The sequence below is a fragment of the Diaporthe amygdali genome, assembly GCF_026229845.1.
Source record: "Diaporthe amygdali strain CAA958 chromosome Unknown NODE_40_length_369474_cov_65_526704, whole genome shotgun sequence".
Classification (NCBI taxonomy): domain Eukaryota; kingdom Fungi; phylum Ascomycota; class Sordariomycetes; order Diaporthales; family Diaporthaceae; genus Diaporthe; species Diaporthe amygdali.
Genome location: NW_026517060.1, coordinates 97,878 through 111,072, shown reverse-complemented (window position 1 = coordinate 111,072; position 13,195 = coordinate 97,878). Strand labels below are relative to the sequence as shown.

At 53.6% G+C, this 13,195-nt stretch overlaps 3 protein-coding genes across 3 annotated transcripts; all 3 read left to right on the top strand.

The window, feature by feature from the left end:
* Positions 1-1,684: 1,684 nt before the first annotated feature.
* On the top strand, positions 1,685-2,033 carry J7T55_007184 (uncharacterized protein; the record flags this gene model as incomplete). The annotated part of the gene is made up of 2 exons (XM_053133886.1): positions 1,685-1,861; positions 1,971-2,033. 2 exons carry the CDS (start codon positions 1,685-1,687, stop codon positions 2,031-2,033), a joined length of 240 nt encoding a protein of 79 aa, XP_052988228.1.
* Positions 2,034-3,655: 1,622 nt separating this feature from the next.
* On the top strand, positions 3,656-3,985 carry J7T55_007183 (uncharacterized protein; the record flags this gene model as incomplete). Its single annotated transcript, XM_053133885.1, has 1 exon — positions 3,656-3,985. The coding sequence occupies one exon, from the start codon at positions 3,656-3,658 to the stop codon at positions 3,983-3,985; it is 330 nt and encodes a 109-aa protein (XP_052988227.1).
* A 7,196-nt stretch (positions 3,986-11,181) lies between these two features.
* Positions 11,182-12,927, top strand: J7T55_007182 (uncharacterized protein; the record flags this gene model as incomplete). The annotated part of the gene is made up of 1 exon (XM_053133884.1): positions 11,182-12,927. The coding sequence occupies one exon, from the start codon at positions 11,182-11,184 to the stop codon at positions 12,925-12,927; it is 1,746 nt and encodes a 581-aa protein (XP_052988226.1).
* Between the last annotated feature and the right edge of the window lie 268 nt (positions 12,928-13,195).

The window sequence follows — 13,195 nt, the reverse complement described above, 5'->3', positions numbered from 1 at the left end:
CTGGAAGTCAGACTGTGCCCGGCTCGTCGATCATATGACGCATTCAGGAGAAGATCGTCCTTGCTCAGGCCTGAAGTGGAAACACGGGCCTGGCAATATCTGCTGAGGTCAGAAAATAGGCAGTGTAGCATCGGCAGAAGGCCATCTTTGCACAAGGCTATGTCTGTTCACAATAGCCAATGCTGTCAGAGCCGGCACTGGGAGAAGATGGTGGCAGGATTCAGCGCCCCAAGGACTGAAGTCGGCTTGTGGGTCTTACAATTGCCGTGACCAATCAGCTAATATGATTGTGTTCTTCCTTCTGAGCTGGATGACGGATATGCGGTCATCGAGTTGAAAGCCGACATCCGAGGTCTCCTTATTATTGCGTATTAGACTAATACATTGGCTCCTCTATGCCTATGAATTCTCAAGTCTTCTCCGAGTTGCACGAATGGAATCAGCGCCAGGCTCCCGTTCTCCGCTTTGTTGATCTTTGCTCCAATGTCACAAGCCTGTACCACTTACGGTCCCAGCACAATTAGTATGTACTCAGGTAGCTGAATGACTCGGCTTTTACTGCTGCCTGCTCCTGTTCTTTTACCTCTAGTCTCTGCGTCGTAATACAATTGGTAATAGTTATGCGCGTCAGCGGCAGTAGATGGATCTACAGGCAGATTGGTATACAGCCACCTATGATTAGCCGCGGCGAGTGTGTAGTGAGACGAAGTACGACGAGGACAAGTTTGATGTACTTTGAACATTGCAAATCGACCAAGACTGAAATTATTTGTTTCAACGATTTTGGTCCTTAATTTGCCATCACCATAGCGCACGGTTCAAGATGCAAGGATTTGAATCGGTTGAAGAACCTTACAGCCAGTTAACAATTATAATTGAGTCTCTGCGGTGTTATAGAAGGTCCGAACAATGAAGTTGTCATCGTGACGAAGTGGATCAAAGGATTCGGTTCAAACTTTATTTTGTTATCACACTGGAGAACACTGAATAGCTCCAATTACTGCGATTCATTCGGCCTTTGGCATTTGACAACTGTCCGATCTCCATATAAGTGGATAGTCAGGAAGTCCACCGACATCCGAGCAGTTCAAAGCATAGTCCGAGGAGGATCGTTTCTCTGGTGTCGATATTCCCATTGGCCTACACAACGAAGGATTGCGGCCGATTGGGAAAGCTCGTGCAATCTTATTTTCAGCTCTGAAGATCGTACCAAAAGACTTTAGAGCCTGCTAGCCATCTGATGAGAAGTCGACGATCAACAGTCACACAAGTGCACTTCGTCTGAGCCCCCATCACACCGGGGCCACAGTTCTCATGTTGTGATAAATCCCTCCAGACAGCAGAACTTGTCAACAAGTAGTGTGTCAACAAGGAAAGACTTTGTAGATCACAGGAATCCTTCGACGCAACGCCAGACCTCGGACTTCGTCCCCGCTAGTCCAAGGATGCAATGCTTGTGAGATAACTAACAAGGTTGTGTAATTGACGTTTTGTGGTGATACTCAAGTGCTGGAGACTTTCGAACAGCCGATCCTGCAGTCACGGAACGCATATATAAGAACACATGGGAGTCCTCTTCACTTGCCTTGATGCTCAGACATCATCTCATTCTCCCAATCTCTACCAAACATTCATCATCAATTAATACCCGTCTTCTTAAGACCACATTTCCCAAACCACCAAAATGCAGTTCTCAGCCGCCACCCTCGCCTTCTTTGTCAACCTCGCCTTGTCTGTGGCCGTCCCTGAAGCCGCGTCCGCCGGCATGGTCCAGAAGCTCGACACCAGAGATGTATCGGAGAATCTGATCTTCGGACGGTCATTCCCGTGTGCCTCTAACGACCCGACCACCTGCTGTGCTGTAAGTACTGCGCGTATCATCTCGCCCTGGACTCTCCCCTTGTAATCTGCCATTGGAACGACGCTGTACGTTGGTATTAAGACAAATGTACTAATTCGTCATTTGGCAGTGCCGTGGCGGTTTCGGAACCTGCATCAACGGCGTGTGCAGCTGCAACGGAGGTGACTGCTAAATGCTGGAACCGCCCCTGGGTTTTGATTGTTGCCCAAGGTGCTCCTTTGCTACCTAACGGCGGAAGCAGATGTTGGCTGATGAGATTTGAATTTTTGAAAGTATATCTAGAGTCACTCTTTGAAATGAGCTATGTAGCACACATCACAGGCCAATGAAGACGTCAAATCCGGTGCAAACACTTCTCAAGTCGCGCGTTTCTTGCTCCCTTGTATGGGCATACACGCTCATGGTGTCTTTTATAATTGTGGTCGTGTATATACACCCGTGCCTGTATAGATAAAAGGGCAACGAGATGTCTTGTTTGCACCATGACCATCCTGCGACGGCATAATCATCACAAAGACGGTCCATTTTCGTCTACCCTTAGCACGGTAGTAGATGAGGCTGGTTCGTCCATATACCATGATACAAGAGAACCTGGTCGCCGGCTGTAACCTCGAATAACATTGATCGTGGCAAGTATGTTGTACTTTGTTAGGATACTCTGCCTTTCTTATTGATGAAAGACACTGGTGATGCAAGCCTGGATCAGCCCGAAGTTGTGTACTCGGCCATGTGGTGGTGGTTTGAGATTATATGGGTTGACTGCAAAGATTCAGGGTAGAGTGATAATTCCTAAGGCTCTGGCGGCTCAAGCCCCAAACACAGTGTCGTTCAAATCTACACCCTGGGAGCGAATGATGCTGGACACATCTTGAGAAGTCAATATCCGAAAGGATATATCGCAGCATGAGAGGCGTCAATGGCCTGCATGAGAGTATGCGATTGAATGTCTCAAGCTCTAGAAGTTTCTTGTTGTCTTTGTGGACATACTTTACATCCTTCCATCATTCTTCACTGAATTGCCCTCGTCTAGCGTTTTAGAAGATCTAACACCCGTCCTACCATGACAAAAGCTGAGAGTAGTCAAGCAAGAAAGACAATGAGCAGTCATGTTTCCTAGCAGCGATGCAAATCAACAGATTAGACGGGCTGGCTCGTGAGTGCGCCCGTACAATTACTACCCTCGAGTGCCACGTCGGCGTGAAGGTCACATCTCAGCACCTTATTGTTCCAGCTTGTGTCCCAGACTAGATGACTGCTTATTACTCGTCGCAGAATTGCGGATCGCAAGGTCCTCTTCTTATAATCAGAGGCTAACATGGCGAGATATGCCTACGAAGCTCAACATCATCATAGATCAGGTGTAGTCCCGGATCTTTCAACTATATACACGCGTGATTGTCAAAGAAGCTGCTCACCAGAGAGATAGTTGATGCGTGGATAAGACGAGGCTTTGCCTTCAACCCAAAGGGAATGGACAGCTGTGGCATAACATTGTGTTCTGCAACCAAGCTCAGACATCCTCGCTGCCTTGTCCGGGAGCGTATGCACAGAAAACACTGAAAATGGGCGAAAATGGACACAGATACGCTGATGGCTTCAGAGGCAGACTCAGCGAGAGGAGGTCTCAATCTAGTTGAAGTGATTAGAGCACACCAGGACTAGGCAGACCCAAGTCAACTGTTGTTCCTTAGGTATGCCGGCGTCGACACAACGCTGCGTAGCAATCATTTGCTTTGAGATACCAACGAGGAAGGTCCCTCATTGACATGAGGGACTTGACCTCGCACCAAAGCGATGACCTCGCGCCGACAGGTCAACCTCGGCCCCTTTCGAAACAACCATCTCGAAGAAGACAAGCCTAGCCCTCGTCGAAAGCCGCTGGTCTTGGGTCGACTTCTTTCAAGGCCGTGTTGGATCCAAAACCCGGCCAGACTGGGCGATCGTGGCCCATCGCAAGTAGTTGGGAGGAAGAAAGATGCTCAGCACATCAAAGCACTCAGCTACAACCGACACATTACGTCAAGAGCGCCGTGTATCGCGGCTATAACCCGCCGCCAGGGCCCAAACCAAGGTCAAGAGGTATCCACCCAGCCGATCATCAACGGCATGCCTCCTGCCATCTGAAGTCCGTCATCCCAACTGCAAGCAGGGGATGAACCAGACCTCCCCGATCTAGAACCAAAACCCAACTCGATCCGTCCAAGCGCAGCACGCCGGTCCACATACCACTCGCCTTATCCCAGACGCCAACCCGGCTTGTACTAAGACAGTTTTTGGCCGTTGGGCGCCGTCCCGGGGAACGGGCGAACAAAACAAGACGTCAAAACCAAGGAAAACACAGACATCAGATGATCTGCAAATCCAAGATGGGCGGTCCCGCATTAGAACAGGCACAGGGCGGCGGGCTAGAGAGGCCCACGTTCAAATCATGTGCGGCTCGCGTGCTGGACTGGCGTGCTCCGAACCAAACCTGCAGCATGGCAGCAGCAACGCCTTGCCGAGATCGCCGAGGCGCCGCCTGCTGTGTACGCCGTCGACATTGCTAGATACGTCCTAGTCTACTGTATGTCTATATGTATGTATGTGCGTAAGTCTATGTAAAATGGCTGTATCTTCGGGCAAATGTTTGGACGACGACGGCGGGCGGGTGGGGCCTAGAACAGGTCACAAAAAGCGGGCCGCCGGGAGTTCAGTTGACAACCGTCACCGGTCCTTCCCAGGACGGCCCAGGTTCAAGGCCGCCCGTCCGTACTTAGCCATCACCAGACATCGTGATGGGATGACACAGGCGGTGATCAGGCCACAGGGCAGCACTCTCGCTGATAGTTCGGGCCCCTCCTCATCCCCTATGGCCCGAGCAGCAATTGCATACTATCTAGGAACCGCCAATGGCACGGGCTCGAGAGTACAGACACTGGCTGGCCAAGCTTCGGTTCGGGGGGCTAGGGCGAGCCGGCCTTCCCAGCCGCAAGATCATCTCATGTGTTCTCTCTCTCCCCCGGGTAAGCAAGCGAGCGCGATGCAACATTTTCCCTGGGAGCCGCAGCAAGCAGCAGCACTAAAGTGCAGAACCAGCTAGAAGCCGGAGAGCGCTTGTAGTACATGGCTGTGACCAATGGCAGGGCGTTCTTGGCCTTGTTGGGTCAGACGGGATGCAGTGCATGCAGGTGTTTACCACTAAGGGATGGCTCGACTCGCATTTGGCTGGGTGGTTGTCCCTCCCGCAGGCACTCCTGGTCTGCGCCATTTACCACATACTCGTGCCGTCCCCCACGTTTGAGACGAGGCATTTGGCCCACGCACCAGCTGGACAGCTGGGGCTGTGACCAAAGGGTGAGACCCATATATGGGATCTTGGATCTGTAAATCGGATCCTCGTCAGGCAACAGAGGGGGCCGTTGCCGATCCGCCGGCAAGGAACCCTCAATGCTGACTTCTCTCCTCGGTTCACTCGCACCTTGACGTAGGGCTGCAGCACCGACGGAACACAGATCGTCCGGCTTGCGGAACACCTCACCGCCTACAACAGCTGGTAAACCAGGGCGGATACGATACCGCAGTCGAAGTTCTTGTAGTAGCAAACGTCGGCAGCATTCACCGCCCTCACAAGTGTCTTAGAGATTTGTGAGAGGCGCCTTTGATAGGCCTGGCGAGGCTCACTAGAGCGAGCGTCGTGCTACCAACCCTCGCCATGGTATGCAGGCCCCTGCAATATCAAGCCGAGGTGTTTTGAGTGCTTACGCCTTACACGGAAAGATCTAGCGAACAAAGTGGCTACAGGGCGTTGGGCAAGACTAAGCAACAATGAATGAAAAGCAGCCTGTCGGTCATACGCTCGCGGCTGCGCCAAGGAGTAGGACAAATGCCGCAGCTCGCTCATCAATTTGTTGGACCAGGCCGATAACGACGCGTTTCGAATGTGGTCATCCGACGAAATGTGAGAATCTTGTGCTGAGAAACCCCAGGGATGTGAAGAGCTCGATGCTAGCAGAGATGTGCCGAAGACTTGGCTGCGGGATGTTAACGCTGCGCTCCTTGACAGTACTGGACCCACCGATGGATGGATCGAAGGAGGGGTACGATGTCAGTTGGCGGGGGTGGAGGGGCAGCCGGGCACATCGTCCGCGCGAGCTTCCATTCCCCTGGACTGTGCATGGTCTCAGGCAGCCAGCTGGCTCAGCTGCATCTCTGCGACCATGGTGCTCCAGGGATGGTGTTCGTTTCTGTCATCTATCAGAGGCTGGAGTAGCTTTGACTGCTGCAGCAGAACGAAAACAGATTCGCACGCTGGCAGGTTGCTGCATCGCGGGCAGCAAGCCGGCTCATTGATTCGCTTCAGCGCAGCAGATCGATGATCCACGAAGAGCTACCAACCCTGGCTGGCGCGAGCTCCCACCCACTGCTGCCACTTGGCAGGTGACTAGAACAGATCGGCTCATGGTCAACTCCAGAAAAGGCGAATGAGAGTCCACAACAAGGTTAGTCTGGTCCGGTTGATCAACCGGCGGCGGGTGGAAGACGCGGGAAGGACTGGATTCGCGGGCGGGTTACCCCGGCAGACAAGTGGAAAAAGCAATCGGCCTAGACAAACGAACGTCTCGTGCCCCTCCATTGGATTTCCGGTCACGATTCTCAGGCATTGGATTTGGCGCTCAAACCGCCGGTCTTTCCCGTTGAAACATCGCTCGAACGCAGCGAGCCAACGACAAAGTGGCAGCTGTATCCGGAGTGTGGCTCGACTGAAGGTTATCGTCGAGGATGAGTGATACGGGCATGGGCTGTGAACCTCTTCCCCCGATGCACTCGAGGCAGTCTAGCTGCTCAGAACCCCAGTGTCTCGTATATATATGTGCGCTGTATGGTTATAGTGACCCGAGCCGCCGACCTGAGCCTCATCACACCTCTGTGTGCGGGGCAGCGAGGCACGCGGCCCCCCTATCAAGACCGTAGTGGATGGCTGACTTTGAATGTCGCTGGGTGTGCTCATTCAGTCATTATGCCGTGAGACGGCAAGCGAGTACCTGCGTTGCTATGGCCGTCACGAGAGGCCGCAGGTGATCCACTGCAGTGTGGGATGGGTTGGCTGGGCTGGTTCCAGTGTGGAGCGCACTCGGTGCGGTGTCCCCCTCAGTTGTCGAAGTGCTGTGTAACGAGGGGAGCTGCACGCAAGCTGGAGGCAGGGAGGCAGGGAGGCATAGAGACATGGAGGGTGGCCCAGCGACTCCCTCCACTCCCTCGTGAGGGTGTGATATATACCCCATACCACAGTATGCGCAGAAGACAGAGCGCCTGAATGCAAGGCCAAGGCACTCCAGAGTGACAAACTTGCAGCTGCCTCTGTCTGAATGGTTGGGGGCCGACCAATGCGGCAGAAGGCCATGTTGATTTGTTGATGCGTGGCGGAAGAGTGGATGTCGGCGGCCCAGAGCTCACGCACATTGGCAGACTGGGTGCCTGAGCCATCCACCCTGCCATGCTCTCTGCCCACGATGCGAGCCAAGTTGCTCCAGGATGATACGTAGGGCCTTCCGACTGGTGCGGCCTGCAAGGTCCATCTCGGTTCCAAGGTTTGGATCGGGATGCCTAATCGGCCTGACGGGACGCCTCTGGGCCATCGTCGAGATGCACGTATGCAGATAGAAGCCTACCCCGAGGATCAAGCAGGAAGGGCAGCTAGCTCACTGGCCATCATCTCTGTCAGTCCTGTGTGGTCTGGTCGAATTCATCCGATGTTGTGTTTCGCTGGGTTTCTGGCTCCGTCAGGCGCTGGCTCTGGCTCTGGCTCTGTTCTGGCTACTAAGGCTTGCCGCAGCTATGGGCTATTTGCCGCCGGCAGGTACCCGGGAAGGAGGGTATAGCAGCAGGGAAGGAACGATGAGAACAGACCATCTGAAATACATCTGTAACAGCCCAAGAAAGGCGAGGCTTCCCACAGCGTTGATGTACCTGCTGATAGCACTGAACCTTCCCTCCCGAGTCGACTCGAGTCCTGTCCAGTCGAGATGAGTCGTGAGCTTAACCTGGACCTTCCAAGGTTGGACATTGAATTTCAACGTGAGCGAGCATGAACGTCGATCAGTGTCAGTGTGAGTGTAAGTGAGTGTGAATAACGAAAAGAGAGGCAGGCAGAGCCAGACCCATCAGAATGAGAACGAGGATGGAAGGAAAGACCTAGACAATTTGCTCCTAGAATTCAATCCTCGATCATCGATCATCAATTTCTCTTTCTCTCTCTCAATCACAATCTCCCGTCTTCATTCCAATCAACTAAGAGAAATAGACAAGAAAGAGACTCTCTTATTCTCTCTGTTCTCTTTCTCCCCCCTTCAGCCTCTTGCATGCCAATAACTTGCTGGCGAGATTGTCAACACGTGGGCTGCGTTTTCTGGACGCGATCGACCGTCTGGCCCTCTGTCCCGCACATTGAGAGGCCCGTTATCGCGTCCATCATCACTAAATCGACGAATGCCCTTTTGTTTTTCTCGGCTTTCCCCTCCTCTTCGGTTAACCCAGAACGAGGCCGATCTGCTGGCCGCTGGCTGCTTGCTGCTGATTGTTGGCCCACCGGCATCCGGATCTGCTCGGATTTGTCCTTGTTCATGTCAGCTTCGTCATATCACGCCGACTGCTGACCTCTTGAACTTCATGCCTGTTACCAATACCAATACCAATGCCAGTGCCAGTGCCAATTCCAATAACCAATAAGCAATACCTGCATCTGGTGATTCAACAAGGAGCTCACATATCTCATTCCTCGCTCGACACGGACTTGTCTCGCGTCCAGTCTCTCTGTCTCTGCCATTAATTTGGAATTAATATCACTCTGTCACTGCCAGTACCAAGGGGGCCGAGTCGTTATTGTTGACTGCATTGCACCCTCGTCAATCTCCAAAGGAATCATCCGAGACCCCAGGTCATTTCGTCAGCCCACACACAGGCTTCACCCGGACTGCCAGACTAGACGGGCAGTGCAGCCCGCTTGGATTGCTCATACCTGATACCGACTCTACTGGGCTCCAGCCGCGGAAACGACGCAGACCGCCGACACGGACTGACGGATTACGAAGCTCCATCGTCTCTATTTTTTCCTCTTACACACCGCCAGACCACAACTGCGGATTACCTCACCCGCGCTCTTCACCCGACGCCTGTTGTCTTTATGAGACTTGCCCAGGGTCTTGGACGTTACAGGCATTCAGTTGCTGTGCCATCCGAGCCTCTGTTTTGATACCCACTCCCACTCTTCTCGTTTCCTCTTTACATCCCTCCCACTCCCAGTGTCTCCTGACTGGCCAGCCCTGGATCCTGGCCACTCTCCCGCACGTTGAGCCTCGGTCTTCGCTGTAAACTCGCTCTACTTTATTCCCCTCAAAGCAAAAAGGAATCGCAATCTACACTGCCATATTGCCCGAATTGCTACGGCAGGATCAGCGACCTGATAGACCATCCCGCCCTCCTATTTCATCTGTGGCCTCTGCTTCGGCTGGCAAGAGCTGAGGTAATATCGCCACCGCCGCCGGCGCCATCAGCCACCAAAATCTTCATCCACCCAGCCAATCCAAGGGACCGCTGTGTGGACGAGTCGGACATCGCCATAACTGGACGTTCCAACCCAGGAGGACCGGGGATCACTGGACCGTACATTGGATGTTTTTTTGCCCCAAACCAAGGAGATCGTCGCCGGGGAGCCCTTATTTCGAGCCAAGTTTCCGTTCTGGACTCTTCCTCTCCTACTGAGTGAGCTTGCTTTACCAAATCCCACGAATCGTCAGTCTTTCTCACCGTCGTCGACTTGCAATTCCCGCTTTGATGGGCCCTCAAACACCTCAAGTTTGATTTCGTCACCAGGAAGGAACTCTATGTTTCTGTGAAGAACCTCTTCTTTCCTGCACACAACTGACTTGAGTCTGCTACTGCTTGAACTCGCCTCGGAAAACCAATCCATCACCAGGATCTCCTTGGAACAATTGCCGTGGCCACAGCTTTAGCACTGGACGGACCACACAGGCGGTGGAAAACCAAACAGCCTGACAGACAGACCTGCCGATTGGAGTTGGCCAGCTTTGCCGTGGATTCCGCCAGTCTTCGTTGCCCTTCCTTAACTCACCGAATAGGGACCCTTGCTTGGAGTTCCGCGGGCGCAGCACCACTGCAGGAATCCCTCAAGGAAGCCGATAGAACAAGACAGGGACATTCGGCTTACTCCTTGCTGCCTTGCTGCCTTGCTCTCACCTCTCTAACCACAGCCCATCGCGAGGAGCACGTCATCAATCCTCCTCCAAGGCATTCTGGAAGCTGAAAAGGGACGGCACCAGCCTCCAAGGGGGTCTGGATTCTCGATCTACGCCGCACTCTGTGGGCCAGGACTGATTCCTGGGACAGAGCTTTGACGGGACGCCATCGCTGTTCCCGTTCTTGATCTCGTTGGGTGCCCCCTGGCTGCCCACTAACACCCACCACCCCTTGGCTCGACACTGATTGGATTCCGTCTTCTCCCACCCTCCCGCTAACAGGGTCCGCGCCTTGACATTCTCCAGACAACCCGTTAGGTTCCACTCTTTTCAGGGCCAAATCGATCGACCAGGGCGTCGTCAATCCAGCTCGAGTGGCCGGCCGCCATCAATCATCATCAATCATCCGCTATCCTACCCCTGCGTTTACCCCGACTCTCGCACCTCGCTCCTGTCCGCGCCCTGACTCTATCCGACTACCCCAGCTGCCCAGGCCTTTTTGCGACCAGCCCTCCCCGACCTTGGAAGGGTGATCTCATCCGGCCACTTTCCCTCTCAACTCGCTGACCTACCTACCACTCATCTGCACTACGCAGCGCCGCACCGCCTTGAACCACAGCGGCCAAAGCAGACCTGCCCCGAGAAGCCTCAGGGGATCCTTCAGCTTCTGGCATCCCCAGCCTTCTTTCGCCCCCTTAACAGGCCTTTTATTGTGCATTTCCCTTTTACCTCTATTTCGTGAATTCCATCTGTCTTCAGCCTCGCTGCTCGCCGTCTGGAATTCAACCATTCACCCCTCATCGCATGCGCGCTTAACTCGGCTAGGCGTCATTGTCACACGATCCCGATCCCTTGGCCGCTCCCTTTCCAGCTAAACCACGTGTCAGCCATTTCTTTACCGACAACCTGGACAAGGACAACCTACCCAACTAATACAAGTGGTGCAACTCCCCTCGTTGGGCACCACGTTACTTCCCACCCCAAGCTTTCCGCTTCCCAGACATAATCGCCTCTTCGGCTGCTGTCTCTTGACAGCTGCCCTCATCGCACCTACCACGGCTAGTTTTTATCTACCTCATTCCACCCAACATGAACGCGCCATTACCGCCGGATCCATATCAGGCCCTTGGTGTAGAGTCGTCCGCAGATGCCGCCGTCATAAAGACTGCATATCGGAAGCTGGTGCTGAAATGCCATCCCGATAAATTCCCGGACCCCACACTCAAGGCACAGAAGCAGGAAGAGTTCCAGAGAGTGCAGCAGGCTTATGAGATCGTCGGTGACGAAGACAGGAGGCGGGATTACGATCTCGAGCTCAAAGCCAAGAAGCTCAAGGAGGAGCTGGCCAAGAGGGGCGCTGCTCCGAATACGCCAGCCCAGAGTCGTTATGTCAACGTCAACATTCGCACCGCGGAACCACCACCCGGGTGGTCACCGTCGAAACATTCGACATCAAAATCAAGTTCTTACAAGCAGCCTTATTCGAGGGAGTTTGCTCAATCATGGGAGCATGAGATCCCAACACGGTCCAAAGTCTACCATGACGATGAACGCCGTGCCCGTCGGACTGCGAGCTACGAGAAGCCAAAGCGTGAGGATTCTAGGGAGCGAAGGAGGCGCATGGATGAAGAACGCGAACGGGAGAAACGGAGAGACGACGAAGAACTCCGGAAAGAGATCAAACGGCAACAAAAAATGACGAAAGAAAGGGAGCAACGAGATCGGGAACTGCGAGAGCGAGAGCGAGAGAGGGAGCTGCGCAAACTTGAGAGGAAGCAACGTGAGGACAAAGAGGCAAGATTGAAGGCCGACAAGCAAGAGAAGAAGATGCGAGAGAGAGAACGTGAAAGAGAGCGCGAAAGAGAGCGGGAGATGCGACGAAAGCAGGACGCCGATGATAAGGCACGAGCAGCCAAGTCAAAGCCATATGTCGAGCACTCAGCCTTCAGCGAGGATGAAGATGACGTTCGGAGAAGTCGAGCCAAGAAATCATCCTCGCCGAAGAAGCAGTCGGACAGCCCGAGCCGAGATAAATCGTCCACGAAGCAACGAGACCGATCAAATCCTCGGGATGAAGCCCAACACGATGAAAAGTACCGTTCGACGCTGGCGTTTGCGGCTTCGTATGTGCAGCAGATGAAGAACAAAGCCAGCAAGTCTTCGCGTGGACACTCTGCAGAGGTGCCTGCGTACTCTGCCGCCTACCCAGACCCCAATGAAAAGTGGGCGCCTTCGAAGCGGCGAGCGTCTGGTGAGGGAAAGCATGCTAAGGATGAGCCCATCGTCGTCGATGTGCCCGATCCAAGCAAAGCTCACCCTGATATGGCCTCAGCATCACCAACCACACAACAGGCGCCGCCACGGTTGCAGAAGTCGCATACTATGCCGCCTGGCTATGTGCCTCAATCGCAGACAGCGGCCGCTGTGCCGCCTCGGGTGCCCCTGGGCCGATCGTACACGATGCAGCCCGAGCATGAGTACACCAGCCGGCCTTCGGCTGAAAAGCATAGGCAGACCAGGAGAAGAACCTCTTTCGACGATGATGACTACTTCGGTGACCGATATGCACCAGCCATGCCGAAGGTCCAGACATACCATGTCAGTAGCAGAGGCGACAAGGGTATACCCAGGATCATCGACACCAAATACAAGGACCCGTACGCCCCTGCGCCGGGTGTCTCGTTTGCGAAGGTCAAGACGGCTCCGTCGTATTCACCTGAGCAAGTGGCGACCTCAAGACGCTACGATGAGGACGACGTGATGACCTCAGAATACAACTACACCCCGCAACCTACTTACATGGAACACCTCAGAACAGCCAAGGTCTCGTCGTAGTCGCTAGGCCTTCACGGTTCCTGCTGAAATGTTGGATCTGAGCTAGTCGTTGAGGATTGCAGGCGCTGCTGCAAAGCAGCCTTCCACAATGTGGATCAACGCTTTGCGTTTGGGTTGTATATCGTGGTGAGCAGAGACAGTGGTGCTCATCCAGAATTTCCTACCATATATGGGCCATCTTTCATTGCTTTCTCGGCGTTCACACTAGGTCACCCAGGGCGGGATATTGGCCTATTTTTCATTATCACCTGATTCAATTTTTGGCGTT